Genomic DNA, 16,895 nt, shown 5'->3' on the forward strand with positions numbered 1-16,895 from the left:
GCCGAATACTTTCGCAAGGCACTGTAAGTGACTGCGGCAGCGCACTGTTATAGTTTCTCAGCTCAGAGGTTGATGGGAGGGAGTCATGTTTTTAAAACAGTTTTCTACAAAGACTCTTGAGCCACCTTTGCTACCGAGGTGATAATGAGATTCTACTTCATTAAGCCAAGGTTGTTTTTGAAGTCTGACCTGCCTGTAAGTACAGTTCAGAACCAAAAGACCAACAATTTATTTGACTGCATCTAGTTATTGTCAGGCAAAAAATATAGCCTGCTGCACTTTCTTAATTTTCTTCATTGATTTTGTTCTCTAGTGTCCAGAAATTGTAAGGAAACAAAGATACATATTACTTCTGTGTGCACAAACAAGAGGGAAGCTGATAGGGAGACCTGCCACTTTTTGGAAATAATGTATTTCTGTAAATCACATGTATGTTACTTAAAGAGTTAGTAGCTTCAAATTCCATTTTCATGTCCATTTCCCATACTACTGTATGGTGTTTTCAATCATTCAGAGCTCTGATGCTCATTGAGTTCTTACCATTTCTGTCTAAATCTGCACTTGTCTGGAGAATGCTGGGGCTAACAGCCTTCTTCATTCCAAATCATGTGACTACTCTGCCAGCCCCGTCTGCATAAACGCAGAGTATTTGGGGCAAGAAGTTGAAAAGTCACGTTACCACATGATTTGAATGGAATGAAGAAGGCTTCTTTATTATTTATTTATTTATTTATTTATTTATTTATTTCTTAGCAGACACCCTTATCCAGGGCGACTTACAATTGTTACAAGATATCACATTATTTTTTACACATTATTTTTACATACAATTACCCATTTGTACAGTTGGGTTTTTACTGGAGCAATCTAGGTAAAGTACCTTGCTCAAGGGTACAGCAGCAGTGTCCCCCACTTGGGATTGAACCCACGACCCTCCGGTCAAGAGTCCAGAGCCCTAACCACTACTCCACACTGCTGCCCCTTTAGTCCTGGCACTGGATTCTCCAGACAAGCTCCAAGCCAGTTCAAAGCCAGGTGAAAGAAAAGCTGTGATAATGATAATAACTCAATACGGGAGCAACAGAACCACACAGAGTGACTGCCAACACCATGAAATTGTAAGGGGAATGACCTTCCATTTCAATTTAAACAGCTGAATACAATTCAAATATTAACATGGCTAGTTTGCTACAAGTATAACCTTTAAACACACAAAAACATGACAAGTGAATTAAGTAAAGTTATTGTGATGCAATCACGAAACAGGATGTCAGCATTGTCAGTACATTTGTAATTACCATCAGCTAAGGTTAGTCGACTGCTGGCTTCTGAGGTCGACGGGCACTCTTCTCGTTTACTCTTCAGTGCTTCCCCTAATATGAACTGTGTCTGTCCAGGTGTTACAGCTTTGGGATTGGACAGAATGCCTGTCGAAGGCTGGTGCTTGGACTCGCCTCTGTTTCCAAAGGTACTGCTGAATTTCTGGCTGAAGGAGAAAGACTTCAACCGAAGGTACAGGAAAGTAATACAACGCTGGGTTAGCAAGCTTTGTGCTTTCTGTGGCAGAGGAAAAGAGATTTTTCAATTATTTCTTGTAGGTAGCACTGGCGACAACCGCATACAAGAAGTACAGCTTGGTTAACTACAGCCAATTATCAATCTATTTTAAACATTTTTTGCAAGTTTTTTTTTTTTTTTTTAATAAAATGCTGTTTATTTTAAACTACACTAAAGGTAGGTTCATGTTCAAATCTGATTAGTTTTCTTGTTGTTTAATCTTCTGTCCATTGTAGTTTATTGATTTAATATAGTATTAACCAATGGAATAACCAGAATTTTAGAAATTCTATGTACCTGTGTAAATTCTAATAGTAGGGTTCTTGATTGGCCTCCATAGCGAGGTTTGACTGTATTTGCAAATTCTGAATGAATACAATGCCACTTTCTTGAAAAGGAAGCCTCTATGTTTCTTAATTAACCTCTTTTATATTTGTTTTCAACGCAAGAACAACAACCCATTATTTTATGCTGTGTTTTTTTTTAGAACTGGTAAAAGAAACTTAATAAATTCAAAAGCTAATGTTTTGCCTGGAGATATTTTTCAATGTGTTTCTGTTTAGTATTATTAACTGTTCAGGAAAGCTGAAGGTCAGTGGGTGACCAACCCTCTTTTCAGCCAAGAGCTCGAAAGTTGATGTTGAGCCAGTGCTCCCTGAGACAGTCCCTCCCTAACCAGTGCTCCCTGAGACAGTCCCTCCTTAACCTGTGGGAGTGGTAGAGCCAGTGCTCCCTGAGACAGTCCCTCCCTAACCTGTGGGAGTGGTAGAGCCAGTGCTCCCTGAGACAGTCCCTCCCTAACCTGTGGGAGTGGTAGAGCCAGTGCTCCCTGAGACAGTCCCTCCCTAACCTGTGGGAGTGGCAGAGCCAGTGCTCCCTGAGACAGTCCCTCCCTAACCTGTGGGAGTGGCAGAGCCAGTGCTCCCTGACACAGTCCCTCCCTAACCAGTGCTCCCTGAGACAGTCCCTCCCTAACCTGTGGGAGTGGTAGAGCCAGTACTCCCTGAGACAGCCCCTCCCTAACCTGTGGGAGTGGCAGAGCCAGTGCTCCCTGAGACAGCCCCTCCCTAACCAGTGCTCCCTGAGACAGTCCCTCCCTAACCTGTGGGAGTGAAAGAGCCAGTGCTCCCTGAGACAGTCCCTCCCTAACCCGCGGGAGTGGCAAAGTCAATGCTCCCTGAGACAGTCCCTCCCTAACCCGCGGGAGTGGCAAAGCCAATGCTCCCTGTGGAATCGCTAGTCCGGTGACTTCACACAGCCAGGATGCAGAACTGCACACCACTGACTGTATGACTCACCCTGCACACCACTGAGACTTGCTGTACTTAGTGGTATGGCTCTAAACTACCCTTACCATCTTATCAGATGATAAAATCCCTGAAGAAAGCGATGGCCCCTGTTCTAAGCGATGTCACCATTGACTGGTTGTTTCCTGAGACAAAGGAAGTGCTGCTCTCTCCAGTGGGTGCCAGCTATCTGTTTCCAGGGGACCGTCTGATTGGCTACAGTGTTGTGTGTGACACGTCACGCTATCATCCCAACCCTAAGTCTGTGAGTAGAAAACTGAAAACATCATTAAGGCTTTCATTTAAGGTAGTAGATACAATGTAATTATTCTCTCACCCACAAATAATGTATGCTATTTACAGTTCTTGTATTTTTTCTGTTTTTCATTACATCCTTGAAGCTAATCTTTAAAAAGAACCCAGAAAGGTTCCCCTTATAAAATTTCCCATAGTAAAAGCATAGCACAGCGTAGTGAAAGCATGGTAAAGCATAGGTAAGCAAAGCCCAGAGAGGTATGGTCAAGCATATTAAAAAAACATAGTAAACTATGGTAAATGCATAGAGTTTACCATAAGAAAAGTGCTGTGCAAATTTATTAGACAATGTAATTTCTGTCAATGTGCTCTGATTGAACAGGAAAAAAGAAGGCGTTACAGCATGATGCACTCCAACGAATCCACTAGCTCAGTGTTCTACCATTCCCAAGAAGAGGAGTCAGCTAAAGCCAATGTGGAGAGCAGGAGATTGTCGAGAGATGTGACTGTGGGCTCCCTGCATGAGAGTTACCAGGAAACAATATTGGACTGTGTGCCAATCAGTGAAGAACAACATACACAAATAGACTCTGGTAATGTCATTGTGTTAGTATCTAAGCCAGAATGTGGTGTGTGTACACTGCCCTCTCAAACTGTTTCAAATGGCATGCCAAGCGATCTGACGAGAGAACCCTGCAGTTCAAATTCAATTGGTTTGAGATTGAATACTGTTCCCTTACCTTGTATGATGCTTGTGTTCATGCTGTGGTGGCTCTAATTGCAATGACTCTTGTTTTATTTAAGGTGCTTTGACTGTGAGTTCAGGAGCTGCTCTTTGTTTCTAGTAGCCTGCCGTAGAGACATGTTTCGTAGGCTAGATCAACCCAAGTGTCTTTATATTAGTAAGCACCAGTCCCATCTAGTGCACAACAGTGTATTACCAGAGAACAAAAGGAAACTTGATGCACAGGGGCAGACCACTCGATGACGCTAACTCCTACTATTATGACACTTTGGCTGATCTAGACTGTGTTCACAGAAGAGCAGCTCCTGATCTCAGCACCGTGACACACAGATTGATCAAATAAAAAGCAACCCCTTCTTAGCTTCAGGAGTCACTCCTCTACACAGATTGAGATGGGGATGGAATGGGTTACATAGCCATGTTGTTGAAGGAGACTCTTCTTCAAACAGAGAGTGGTGAGGGGATGGAATGGGTTACCTAGCCATGTTGTTGAAGGAGACACTTCTTCACACAGAGAATGAGGAGGGGATGGAATGGGTTACCTAGTCATGTTGTTGAAGGAGACACTTCTTCACACAGAGTGGTGAGGGGATGGAATGGGTTACCTAGTCATGTTATTGAAGCTGACTCTTCTTCACACAGAGAGTGGTGAGGGGATGGAATGGGTTACCTAGTCATGTTATTGAAGGAGACACTTCTTCACACAGAGAATGAGGAGGGGATGGAATGGGTTGCCTAGTCATGTTATTGAAGGAGACACTTCTTCACACAGAGAGTGGTGAGGGGATGGAATGGGTTACCTAGTCATGTTGTTGAAGGAGACACTTCTTCACACAGAGAGTGGTGAGGGGATGGAATGGGTTACCTAGTCATGTTATTGAAGGAGACACTTCTTCACACAGAGAGTGGTGAGGGGATGGAATGGGTTACCTAGCCATGTTGTTGAGGCTGAATCATTGGGATTCTTTAAGACCCAAATTGACAAAGTTTTTGATTCATCAGCAACTAGGAATTGGACGAACATGATGTTATTTTTATAGTCTTAAGACTTCGAGATGCTTCTTTACTTTCTTGTTGCAAAGTCTCTTCATGTTTCTATGGTATGCTGTAACAGGGAGAGATCTGGACTGGCCGTCTGACGCAGGCACGATGCTGCAGGGAGGGGGCGGCAGTCCCGTGGGGTCGGCCTGTCAGTCATGGCGGTGACACGGAGAGGTGGGGAGGAGGGGGTGTGCGCTTTCCCCCTCTCTGAGTGGCTGGTAGGCGGGCTCTAATGGGATTGTGTGCCCTATAAAAATAATACTCTGCTGTTTCCTCAGGTCTGCCCTTTTAAAGAAACAAACAAAAGACGTACTGGGAAGTACGGGAGCCGGGACCGAGAGAGAACCGGGACCAAAAAGAAAAACGAGGAAAACAACGAAAAAAAAAAAGATCCTAACTGTAGTGGGGAACCCGTGGGCAGACCCCTTGTGTACTAGTGTGAGGGTAGGCTGAGGAGACGGCCAGAGTAGGACGGAGACCCAGCCGTGCGGCTAGCGACGGCTGGGGTAACGCTGCCGAAGTGCAGCACCTTTTCTTTTGTAGTTTTGTTACTGTGTTTTATTTTCCTGTTTTTTTCCCACCTTTGGTTTTGGAATTATTGTTTGAGCACTTGTAAGTGCGCCCGCACTTGAACCGTACCGTACTGGTATGTCCCGTGGTTCTGTGTTACCATAGTTGGTACGCAGACCACGGTGAACAGCGCCCTCTGCGGGCTAAAAATAAAAAGTACACCCAGCACAATAAAACTGGGCACCTGTGCGGTGCTTCAAGTACACCTGCTGTTTCTTGTGTCAGTGAATCACCCACCCCCTCCCACATATGCCAAGAGGGTTGATGGTGAATTGCCTTTTGTTTGATATTAATAAGGGCACTCAATGGGCTTTGACATTAAGTGCAACACAGGACGACAGTCAATTCCCTAAATAATTAAACTGAACTAATTACACTGACATTAGGTCTTCAGTAGATCATTATGTTGTTATACCAATTACCGGCAGAAAGAGAATTGTGTCTTTGTATAAATGAAAAAGTACAAAAAAGTCATTTTGTTCTAATAATTTTATGTTGTTGGGGACATTTTTCCCCTTAATTACAACCGGTCATTAACTTTCTCACTGATGGGTCTAATTTTGAATTTACAGCCGTGGCAGGGGATGCATGTTACTGACTGATTGATTGATTGATTGAAAAAATATAACAATAATATAAACATTTTTTCAAACAAAAACAAAAGTAGGCCTAAACAAGAAAATTGTTCATACTTGTTTAAAATATATCTTCCAAAATATATATATAGAAACAAGGTTACCTTGAATGTTTGTTTGTCAACGGTCATAAAAACAAATCCATAAAAGAGTTATTTCTCTCTGGAAGGGAAACGAAAACTCTCCTAAAATACTGGGAGAAAACCCCCATCTGTCCATTGTTAATAGAATGCATTTCTTTTGTCATGCCTCACAAAAGAATGCCTATTATAAGAAGATAGACTGAAGTTAAATAGCTATAAAAAGTGTTGGAAGCCTGTCTCTTATTTTAAAAGCAGATAAAACCAGACTGACTTTATAGCACTGATGACATACCTCATGCTGAACACTGCTGCTGAAATTACTTACAAGGTCCTTCGTGGTCTGGGACCTCCTGTTCTTCAAGGCCTGTTGATTCACAGAGCGCTGATCCACTGCTGATTCCAAAACCTGAAATCACAGTGCGCTGATCCACTGCTGATTCCAAACCCTGAAATCACAGAGCTCTGATCCACTGCTGATTCCAAACCCTGAAATCACAGCGCGCTGATCCACTGCTGATTCCAAACCCTGAAATCACAGCGCGCTGATCCACTGCTGATTCCAAACCCTGAAATCACAGAGCGCTGATCCACTGCTGATTCCAAACCCTGAAATCACAGAGCACTGATCCACTGCTGATTCCAAACTCTGAAATCACAGAGCGCTGATCCACTGCTGATTCCAAATCCTGAAATCACAGAGCGCTGATCCACTGCTGATTCCAAACCCTGAAATCACAGAGTGCTGATCCACTGCTGATTCCAAACCATGAAATCACAGAGTGCTGATCCACTGCTGATTCCAAACCCTGAAATCACAGAGCGCTGATCCACTGCTGATTCCAAACCCTGAAATCACAGAGCGCTGATCCACTGCTGATTCCAAACCCTGAAATCACAGTGCGCTGATCCACTGCTGATTCCAAACCCTGAAATCACAGAGCGCTGATCCACTGCTGATTCCAAACCCTGAAATCACAGAGCGCTGATCCACTGCTGATACCAAAAGCTGGTTAAACTTGGTTAGGACTTTTAGTGGTTTTTGCCTTGCCTATGGAATCCCAGTTGAAAGATAGCACAACCCAGTCTTTCAAATCTAGATTGAGAACGTATCTGCTTTTTCACAGTTGGAATGCATTTAACCACAAGCTCATTAGGGATCTTTTAAATTAAAATTGCTGTTTAAGAGTAAATGGGTGCAAACCTAAACTCAATGATGAATAGCAACGCCACTGAAAATTGTTCCTAATCTCAACGATGAATAGCAATGCCACTGAAAATCGTTCCTAATCTCAACGATGAATAGCAATGCCACTGAAAATCGTTCCTAATCTCAACGATGAATAGCAACGCCACTGAAAATCGTTCCTAATGTTAACGATAACGATGAATAGCAACACCACTGAAAATTGTTCCTAATCTCAACGATGAATAGCAATGCCACTGAAAATCGTTCCTAATCTCAACGATGAATAGCAATGCCACTGAAAATCGTTCCTAATGTTAACGATAACGATGAATAGCAACGCCACTGAAAATTGTTCCTAATCTCAACGATGAATAGCAATGCCACTGAAAATCGTTCCTAATCCCAACGATGAATAGCAATGCCACTGAAAATCGTTCCTAATCTCAACGATGAATAGCAACGCCATTGAAAATCGTTCCTAATCGCAATGATGAACAAGAAAAAGCCCTACCTATCACAGAGCGCTGATCCACTGCTGATTCCAAACCCTGAAATCACAGAGCGCTGATCCACTGCTGATTCCAAACCCTGAAATCACAGAGTGCTGATCCACTGCTGATTCCAAACCATGAAATCACAGAGCGCTGATCCACTGCTGATTCCAAACCCTGAAATCACAGAGTGCTGATCCACTGCTGATTCCAAACCCTGAAATCACAGAGCGCTGATCCACTGCTGATTCCAAACCCTGAAATCACAGTGCGCTGATCCACTGCTGATTCCAAACCCTGAAATCACAGAGCGCTGATCCACTGCTGATTCCAAACCCTGAAATCACAGAGCGCTGATCCACTGCTGATTCCAAAAGCTGGTTAAACTTGGTTAGGACTTTTAGTGGTTTTTGCCTTGCCTATGGAATCCCAGTTGAAAGATAGCACAACCCAGTCTTTCAAATCTAGATTGAGAACGTATCTGCTTTTTCACAGTTGGAATGCATTTAACCACAAGCTCATTAGGGATCTTTTAAATTAAAATTGCTGTTTAAGAGTAAATGGGTGCAAACCTAAACTCAATGATGACTAGCAACGCCACTGAAAATTGTTCCTAATCTCAACGATGAATAGCAATGCCACTGAAAATCGTTCCTAATCTCAACGATGAATAGCAATGCCACTGAAAATCGTTCCTAATCTCAACGATGAATAGCAACGCCACTGAAAATCGTTCCTAATGTTAACGATAACGATGAATAGCAACGCCACTGAAAATTGTTCCCAATCTCAACGATGAATAGCAATGCCACTGAAAATCGTTCCTAATCTCAACGATGAATAGCAATGCCACTGAAAATCGTTCCTAATGTTAACGATAACGATGAATAGCAACGCCACTGAAAATTGTTCCTAATCTCAACGATGAATAGCAATGCCACTGAAAATCGTTCCTAATCTCAACGATGAATAGCAATGCCACTGAAAATCGTTCCTAATCTCAACGATGAATAGCAACGCCACTGAAAATCGTTCCTAATCGCAATGATGAACAAGAAAAAGCCCTACCTTCCATGTTGCTTTTGTTGACCCTAGGAATAACCAGCAGCCCCGCATCCTGTGATCTCAGAGTTTGGAAGATACAGGGTCAGTAACTCCTGCAAATAATTAGGTGCTGATCCATTGTATTGAGTTTAGGTATCTGCAGCCGATTTGTATTGCATTGTATTGCATATGTTTATGGAGGCTTTGTGTGTGTTGATGGAACATGTCCATGTGTATTTGCTGCTGTTGTGCTAGGACTCATATAGGCCATACATATCATCCAAGGAATTAAATGGTCATGTTCATATTTTTTATTCTAAAAGGAGATGAGGCCAAGACCTCTCCAAGGAGAAGAGCATACAGCACTAATCAGATTGCCGAGCACTCCCATTTTAAGAGAGGATTTACATGCAGTGACCCCAACTCCGCGGCAAGCAAGAACCCCTTGAGAAGGGTGACGGCGCAGGTGCTTGCTAGACAGGTCAGCCCTGATGCTGGGTCTCAGTGGGGAGCTGATATCCAGGTGAGTCTCAAAGCCACATGAAATGTAAACACAGCTCAGGAAAACGAGCTGCCCGGTCCTGGAAGAGAAGGAATTCAGAACAACGCTTTACCTGCTTTTCCTTTGTAGCATCTAGAATCCTCTAATGTTTCACTTGGCCAGCAGCTGGACCATGTAAAAATTCTCAGTAAGGTTGCTTGTTTTTCTCATGCATTGTAGTTCTGGGACAGACATGGTTTCATATTTGAATATTCTTTGAAAATACTGATGAATATTTGAGCATTACTTCAGTTTAAATCCATAAGTGTCATATCATCCTGTCTAGATCATTGAGTTGCAATGGTGATACCATTTTAAAACTTTATGAATAACTTATTTAGTCTGGTATAAAGCAAACAAACATATAAACAGTTTAAAGTAGCTTCAAATGTCCTTTTCATTTCTGTGCTGCATTCCCTTAACATATCACAGTGTATGCAGCCATTCTGAGGGCTCTGGGTTCTGTTGCTCTTAATCAATACTGAGTTATCATTGTTCTATAAATCTGCTTTTATTCTGAGCTGTTTTGAGCTTGTGCCAAGTCTGTACAGACTTCCTCAATTCCATTCAAGTCATGTGACATTGTGACCTTTCAACTCTGCCAGTCCCACCGACTCAGTACAGTATATATAGAGAAAGAGTAGGTGGAGTTGAAAGAAATTGCCATTCAGAAATAAAATAAACAAGCTTATTGATTATTTGTTTAATAATTCTGAGTATGTGTTTATTAATTCATATTCTGTTTAACTTCCTTGACCACGCCTGTTTTTAACTATTTTTTCAATCTTTTTGAAATGGTAAAAGCTGATCATATTTTTGTGACCTGCCATTTTGTACGTTTAACATGTTTTGGTCAGGTGACAATAGAAAGAAAGCAATGAATTGTGATCTGCAATAAGTACACCCAATGTTTAAGTTTTTAATTATGATTGTGTTATTGTATACAGTTATTTGAAGTGCTTCACAGTGGCTATGGTGCTAATTAATTGAAAACCAAAAATGTCCTAGTTTTTCACTCTGGGTAGAGGGCTTAATGGTATAAAGCCTAAAGAGATTTTAATAACATTGAATAGCACTGGATGAACAAGTCCATGTTAACAAGTTAATGTATAAAAATTGCAATTAGTTTAAATGTCAAGAAGAACTCAGCTCTGACGTGTTTAGGATATCGATTCGAGGTCATCTTAATTAGGGGAGCGCTACCATTACATGTTTTACAAATTAATATTAAAAATCTCAGACAGAATTGATTATTGAGGAGTCTGTGAGATCCAATCTAAGTTTAGGTATATAATCTCCTGTCTGACTGCCCATCACGTTTAGACAATTTGCAGCAATGGCTTTATTAAAGGCTGATTAAGGAAGTTAATTAAAATCTAATTTCTAATTTAAATCTAGAAAAACTGTACTGTTTGCAAACTTTGCTTAAAGAGTAACTTTGAGAATCCAACATTCTGGGATGAACAGCCTTCCTCATTCCATTGCAATCATGTGACAATGTGACCCTGCCAGCCCCACCTGCTCTACATCTATACAGACAATGTGATCCTGCCAGCCCCACCTGCTCTACATCTATATAGACAATGTGACCCTGCCAGCTCCACCTGCTCTACATCTATATAGACAATGTGACCCTGCCAGCCCCACCTGCTCTACATGCATATAGACAATGTGACTCTGCCAGCCCCACCTACTCTACATGCATATAGACAATGTGACCCTGCCAGCCCCACCTGCTCTACATCTATATAGACAATGTGACCCTGCCAGCCCCACCTACTCTACATGCATACAGACAATGTGACCCTGCCAGCCCCACCTGCTCTACATCTATATAGACAATGTGACCCTGCCAGCCCCACCTGCTCTACATCTATATAGACAATGTGACCCTGCCAGCCCCACCTGCTCTACATGCATATAGACAATGTGACCCTGCCAGCCCCACCTGCTCTACATGCATATAGACATTGTGACCCTGCCAGCCCCACCTACTCTACATCTATATAGACAATGTGACCTTGCCAGCCCCACCTGCTCTACATCTATATAGACAATGTGACCCTGCCAGCCCCACCTACTCTACATCTATATAGACAATGTGACCCTGCCAGCCCCACCTACTCTACATCTATATAGACAGAGAGAATGGGCGGGCTGGCAGCGTTGGAGGTTACATTGTCTCATGATTTGAATGGAATGAAGAAAGATTCTCCAGACAAACTCTTGGACAAGCTCAAAGCAACTCGAAGCCTGTCTGATTTAATTTAATTCAATATTGAAGCAACAGAACCCATTTAGGAGACTGTGTGGTCCAGTGGTTAAAGAAATGAGCTTGTAACCAGGAGGTCCCCGGTTCAAATCCCAGCTCAGCCACTGACTCATTATGTGACCCTGAGCAAGTCACTTAACCTCCTTGTGCTCCGTCTTTTAGGTGAGACATTGTTGTGAGTGACTCTGCAGCTGATGCATAGTTCACACACCCTGGTCTCGTATCTTGTAAAGCGCTTTGTGATAGTGGTCCACTATGAAAGGCGCTATATAAAAATAAAGAATATTATTATTATAACTACTCAGCATGATTTTTACTAAACAATAAGAAATGGAAATGACATTTAAAGCTACTTCCAGTTTAAATAGGGTATTAAATGCTTGTCTGATCTAGACTCTCCTAACACCCAAACTTATGAATAGTTTCTCTACCAAATCAGTTACTTCTGGACCAAAAAACCAAATCCATATCCCAAAGTAGTGAGGGTACAGATCATAGAGTTGAAACTGACATGCATTATACTACAAGCACTACTACTTTTAGCTTTGAAAAAACCTGCTATTTTACAGTGTTGAGAGTTGTAGCGTTTAATAACCTTTTTGCACAAAGCAGGGTGAATAATAGTACTTCATGAACTGGAGATACTTCTGAATAGGGACACCCTATATCCCAGTGTGTGAATGGGAGTGGTGGTGCAGGAGAAAGTCATGGGAATTGCAGTTTCAAAACAAAAGGTTTAAACAAATAATAATCCACGCTTATAACAGGCACGGGTTAAGGTGATGAGGCAGTGCAGGGAGGGGTTGTGGTCGTGTGCAGGGGTAGGTGCTCCAGTGCAGGGAGGGGTTGTGGTCGTGTGCAGGGGTAGATGCTCCAGTTCAGGGATGGGTTGTGGTCGTGTGCAGGGGTAGGTGCTCCAGTGCAGGGACGGGTCATGGTCGTGTGCAGGGGTAGGTGCTCCAGTGCAGGGACGGGTTGTGGTCGTGTGCAGGGGTAGGTGCTCCAGTGCAGGGACGGGTTGTGGTCGTGTGCAGGGGTAGGTGCTCCAGTGCAGGGACGGGTTGTGGTCGTGTGCAGGGGTAGATGCTCCAGTGCAGGGACGGGTTGTGGTCGTGTGCAGGGGTAGATGCTCCAGTGCAGGAAGGGGTTGTGGTCGTGTGCAGGGGTAGGTGCTCCAGTGCAGGGAGGGCTTGTGGTCGTGTGCAGGGATAGGTGCTCCAGTGCAGGGAGGGCTTGTGGTCGTGTGCAGAGGTAGGTGCTCCAGTGCAGGGACGGGTTGTGGTCGTGTGCAGGGGTAGGTGCTCCAGTGCAGGGACGGGTTGTGGTCGTGTGCAGAGGTAGATGCTCCAGTGTAGGGACGGGTTGTGGTCATGTGCAGGGGTAGGTGCTCCAGTGCAGGGAGGGCTTGTGGTCGTGTGCAGAGGTAGGTGCTCCAGTGCAGGGAGGGCTTGTGGTCGTGTGCAGGGATAGGTGCTCCAGTGCAGGGAGGGCTTGTGGTCGTGTGCAGAGGTAGGTGCTCCAGTGCAGGGACGGGTTGTGGTCGTGTGCAGGGGTAGGTGCTCCAGTGCAGGGACGGGTTGTGGTCGTGTGCAGAGGTAGATGCTCCAGTGTAGGGACGGGTTGTGGTCATGTGCAGGGGTAGGTGCTCCAGTGCAGGGAGGGCTTGTGGTCGTGTGCAGAGGTAGGTGCTCCAGTGCAGGGACGGGTTGTGGTCGTGTGCAGGGGTAGATGCTCCAGTGCAGTTCTGTTAAACTCCTCCCTGTGATCAGTACAGCACCACGCTCTATCCAATCACCGCACGCAACACAGCTGATCACAATAGAGTCGGTCAGCAGTCCCCCAGCTACTTTTCCCAAGATGGCTGACTTCCGGTTCTGTCCTACCATAGAGTTGGCCTATCCCTCTGAAGGCATACCACCAACCTTACTTAGCGCCCTCCCAGGTCGGGAGGTAGATTTGCAGCTCAGATTCATTCTAGTCCAGGTTTAACATGCATGTGAATTAAATTGCTGTTGTTTTTTGTTAATTTTGTAACAGCTAAATCAATACACATCTTCTGCAAGAGCCCGAGCCCCTAGTGGACGGAGGCCATCATTACTTCATCAGAACTGTGTCTCCCTGAGCCAGGAGCTGGACATGCCTCAGCTACAAGCCAGCTTGCAAGCTGTGGCCAAGAGCATGGGGCAGGAGGAGCGAGCTTCTGGGTCCAGGTCTTCAACAGACAGCCCATCAGTGAGCAGCTGTGGAGACCAGGGTGAGAAACAAACTCACTGGAATTACTCCTGCTGAAAAGGGATATTAACAAAGAATTTTAATGTGTTTCCTTAAATCGAATTAGAAATGGCAATATTATCACAAATCTCGCTGTTTTACTGCTCATATTGTTTTCCAAACTTTGTTTTCATTTTGACTCAAGTGAGGCTAATTTTGCCACAATAGACTATATTCTCAAAGCTCTTTAACTGACAAAATTGCAATTGTGTTCTGAATGGAAAAAAAAAACAGTTGCAAAAAAGACCAAAGACTATTTGTCCATAAATGAGTTGCTTATTTCTGGTTTGCCAACTTCTTTGGGTTTGTTTTTCCATTCGCAAAGAATTATGCCAATGACACTTCTGAGTAAATAGCTTTGAGAATCAAGTCCAATGTTAAATGTTACATGAAAGCACTGAGTCTCCTCTCTTTCCTGTGTCACATTGTCTTATGTTATAATATACTTGTGAGCATGCTTTTATGTTAAGGAACAAATCTAATTTGTTTTTCAAATAGTCCACTTGAGTTTCTACATTCCCAAACATTTTGAAACCAGATTCACTAAAGTGAATATCAAACTTAATTCAATCCAGCAAAACAGCCTTTAAATGAAAGTACATTTTGCATGTAAATAAGTGTTTTTTATATGATGAAATGCAAACCAGTTGCAAAGAAATGTTACACAAAGGTTTATTACAGTGGTGTATCAACTAGCAATCAGCAATGTAATTAATAGAGCAAAACTGAACAAAATCATAGCATATTATGGTGCACTGTAGTGTTACCATTTTCAGGATCCGAATTCCCTGTGCATACATTTAATGTTGTCTTTCCCTTTATTCACTGGACAAAAGGGATGTACCTTTTATTATCTGCTGTTTCCTTGATGAACACCTTTATTATTCCAGAGAGTTTACACCATCGGATGTATGAGATGGAGCGGTCTCTGGAAGCATTGACCCTGGACATGGAGCGCTCCACACAGGACTGCAAGGCTGTGATCTCAGGTCTGCTATGTGGGAAGCCTGTCCAGTGGGAGGTAGCGTTCGATGTGTCTCAAGTTTTAAAGGCGAGACTGCGTGAGGAGACCCTGCAGGAAGACTTGTGGAGTGAAACATTCCATCACCTGGCGGCGAGGTCCGTCATACGAGACTTTGAGCAGATGGCAGATAAAGAATGTGAAATAGAACACGGTGAGGACGCAAATCCACTGTCTTAGTCTGATACATGAGAGCTACTTGGAATAGGAAGCATGTAAGAACATTTATGAACGAGTGGAGGCCATTTGGCTCATCAAGGCTCATCCTGTGTCTAGTAGCTGATTGATCCCAGAATTCAAGTCAAGCCTTAAAGGATCCCAATGTTTCTGCATCCTATACTCTCCACTTCATTTCAAACTGTGTCCTCTGGTTCTAGTCTTTTGGCTGGGTTGACTTTGAATCATGTATCCCCATATCCTTCTTATCTAAAACAATGTATTCTTATTGGTGTTATCATTTCACTTTGTATATAATTTTTCAGTTTTTAAAACTCAGAAGTTTAAAGCCTTACTGTGACCTGAATAGAGCTCTTATGAATGTCTTCAACGATCAGGAACTGGATGAACATTTATGGTCCGAATGGCCTCCTCTCGTTTTCAACTAATATAAAATCTGTAACTAATATTGTTTCCTCAGGTTCTGGAAGGAGATACCAGCTCAATGCCATTCACACCAGCAAAGCATGTAACATAATCAGCAAACACACAGCATTTCTACCAATAGATCTGGACAGCAATGAATACCTGCCAACATGTATTGAGTACTCCAACACAGGTGAGGCTTCCATCATTTCAAAACGCTCAATCAGAACTCTGATGTGAAACGGTAAGAAACCAAGTGAAGTAAATTAATGCTTTGGCTTGGGCCTTCTTCAGCACGACATGTTTGTCTACTTGTAGCATTACCTTAGTGTTAAAAGTCTATTCAGTAGTGTTTATTAGTCATTAAAGTAAAGAATGTGTTACATAAATATTACTCTAAAACAGTTATGTGTGAATAATACATACTAAAGAAGCTGAACACATGGACAGTGCAGGTTTTGCTCCAGGCAGTGAACCATTCTGAGACATTTACTGTACAAAAGAACTGCTTAGCCAGTCAGCAGAGCTACAATCTAGACTGGACTAGATGAAATGGCAAGTTGAAATCATTTCTCTTCAATCACCCATCTTTAAATGTTTTTTTTTGGATGTGTGTGCTGTGAAATAATTCATTTTTTGGGAAACACTTTTTAACTGACCCTCTGTGCTTTGTAGATGATGATTAAGGCTGGGATTTTGTCACGGAAATTTGTACTAAAAATCACGGTGCAGTCACGGTGAATTTGTTCAAAATCACGGAGGAAGGGAGAAATGGTGTGTGAAGTCACAGGGATGAAAATGCAAGTGTTTTTTTTAAATATATACAATATACCTATAAATATTTATATATTAATCTAAATATGTATTTATTTATTATGGTTTTCACAACATCAGGTTCAAGTTTTAATCCTGTAAATCAGTAAGCTTCACAGTGTATAAACTATAAACAGAAATGTTCATTTTACATAACATTTGGCAGGTTTTCTACAGGACAGCATACAAAAATTGTAGGTTTTACAAACCTTTAAAAAAATAATGTTTGAAGTTCTTTCTGCTGTGGTACAGTTTGCAGTTAATTTATGTTTGTTTATTCTGATACAACATGTTGTACATTGAGAGGTTTGATGCGTCTATGGAGCACCCCAAAGTACACAGAAAATGATCTTTAATTCTGCATCAACACTGTTTACTGGGAGAGTCAAGCACCTGACAGCAATGACAGCGAGAGCTGGGAATCTCATTCCATGTTTTTCCAGAACTGGTAAACGCTGTCGAAATTTCATTTCACTGACAATTTCAGGATTAAATGCCCTTA

At 42.7% G+C, this 16,895-nt stretch overlaps 1 protein-coding gene across 1 annotated transcript in view; it reads left to right on the forward strand.

Annotated features, from left to right (window-relative positions):
* LOC117963791 (von Willebrand factor A domain-containing protein 5B1-like) overlaps window positions 1-16,266 on the forward strand; it is a 53,801-nt gene extending 37,535 nt beyond the window's left edge. Inside the window, exons 10-17 of the mRNA XM_059001772.1 lie at window positions 1,398-1,512; window positions 2,923-3,108; window positions 3,481-3,691; window positions 9,217-9,416; window positions 13,744-13,960; window positions 14,868-15,152; window positions 15,636-15,773; window positions 16,256-16,266. Of these exons, the coding sequence (XP_058857755.1) occupies window positions 1,398-1,512; window positions 2,923-3,108; window positions 3,481-3,691; window positions 9,217-9,416; window positions 13,744-13,960; window positions 14,868-15,152; window positions 15,636-15,773; window positions 16,256-16,266 (1,363 nt within the window). The remainder of the gene's footprint in view (window positions 1-1,397; window positions 1,513-2,922; window positions 3,109-3,480; window positions 3,692-9,216; window positions 9,417-13,743; window positions 13,961-14,867; window positions 15,153-15,635; window positions 15,774-16,255) is intronic.
* The last annotated feature ends 629 nt before the right edge of the window (window positions 16,267-16,895 follow it).

This window comes from Acipenser ruthenus, chromosome 27 (assembly GCF_902713425.1).
Source record: "Acipenser ruthenus chromosome 27, fAciRut3.2 maternal haplotype, whole genome shotgun sequence".
In the NCBI taxonomy this organism is placed as follows: domain Eukaryota; kingdom Metazoa; phylum Chordata; class Actinopteri; order Acipenseriformes; family Acipenseridae; genus Acipenser; species Acipenser ruthenus.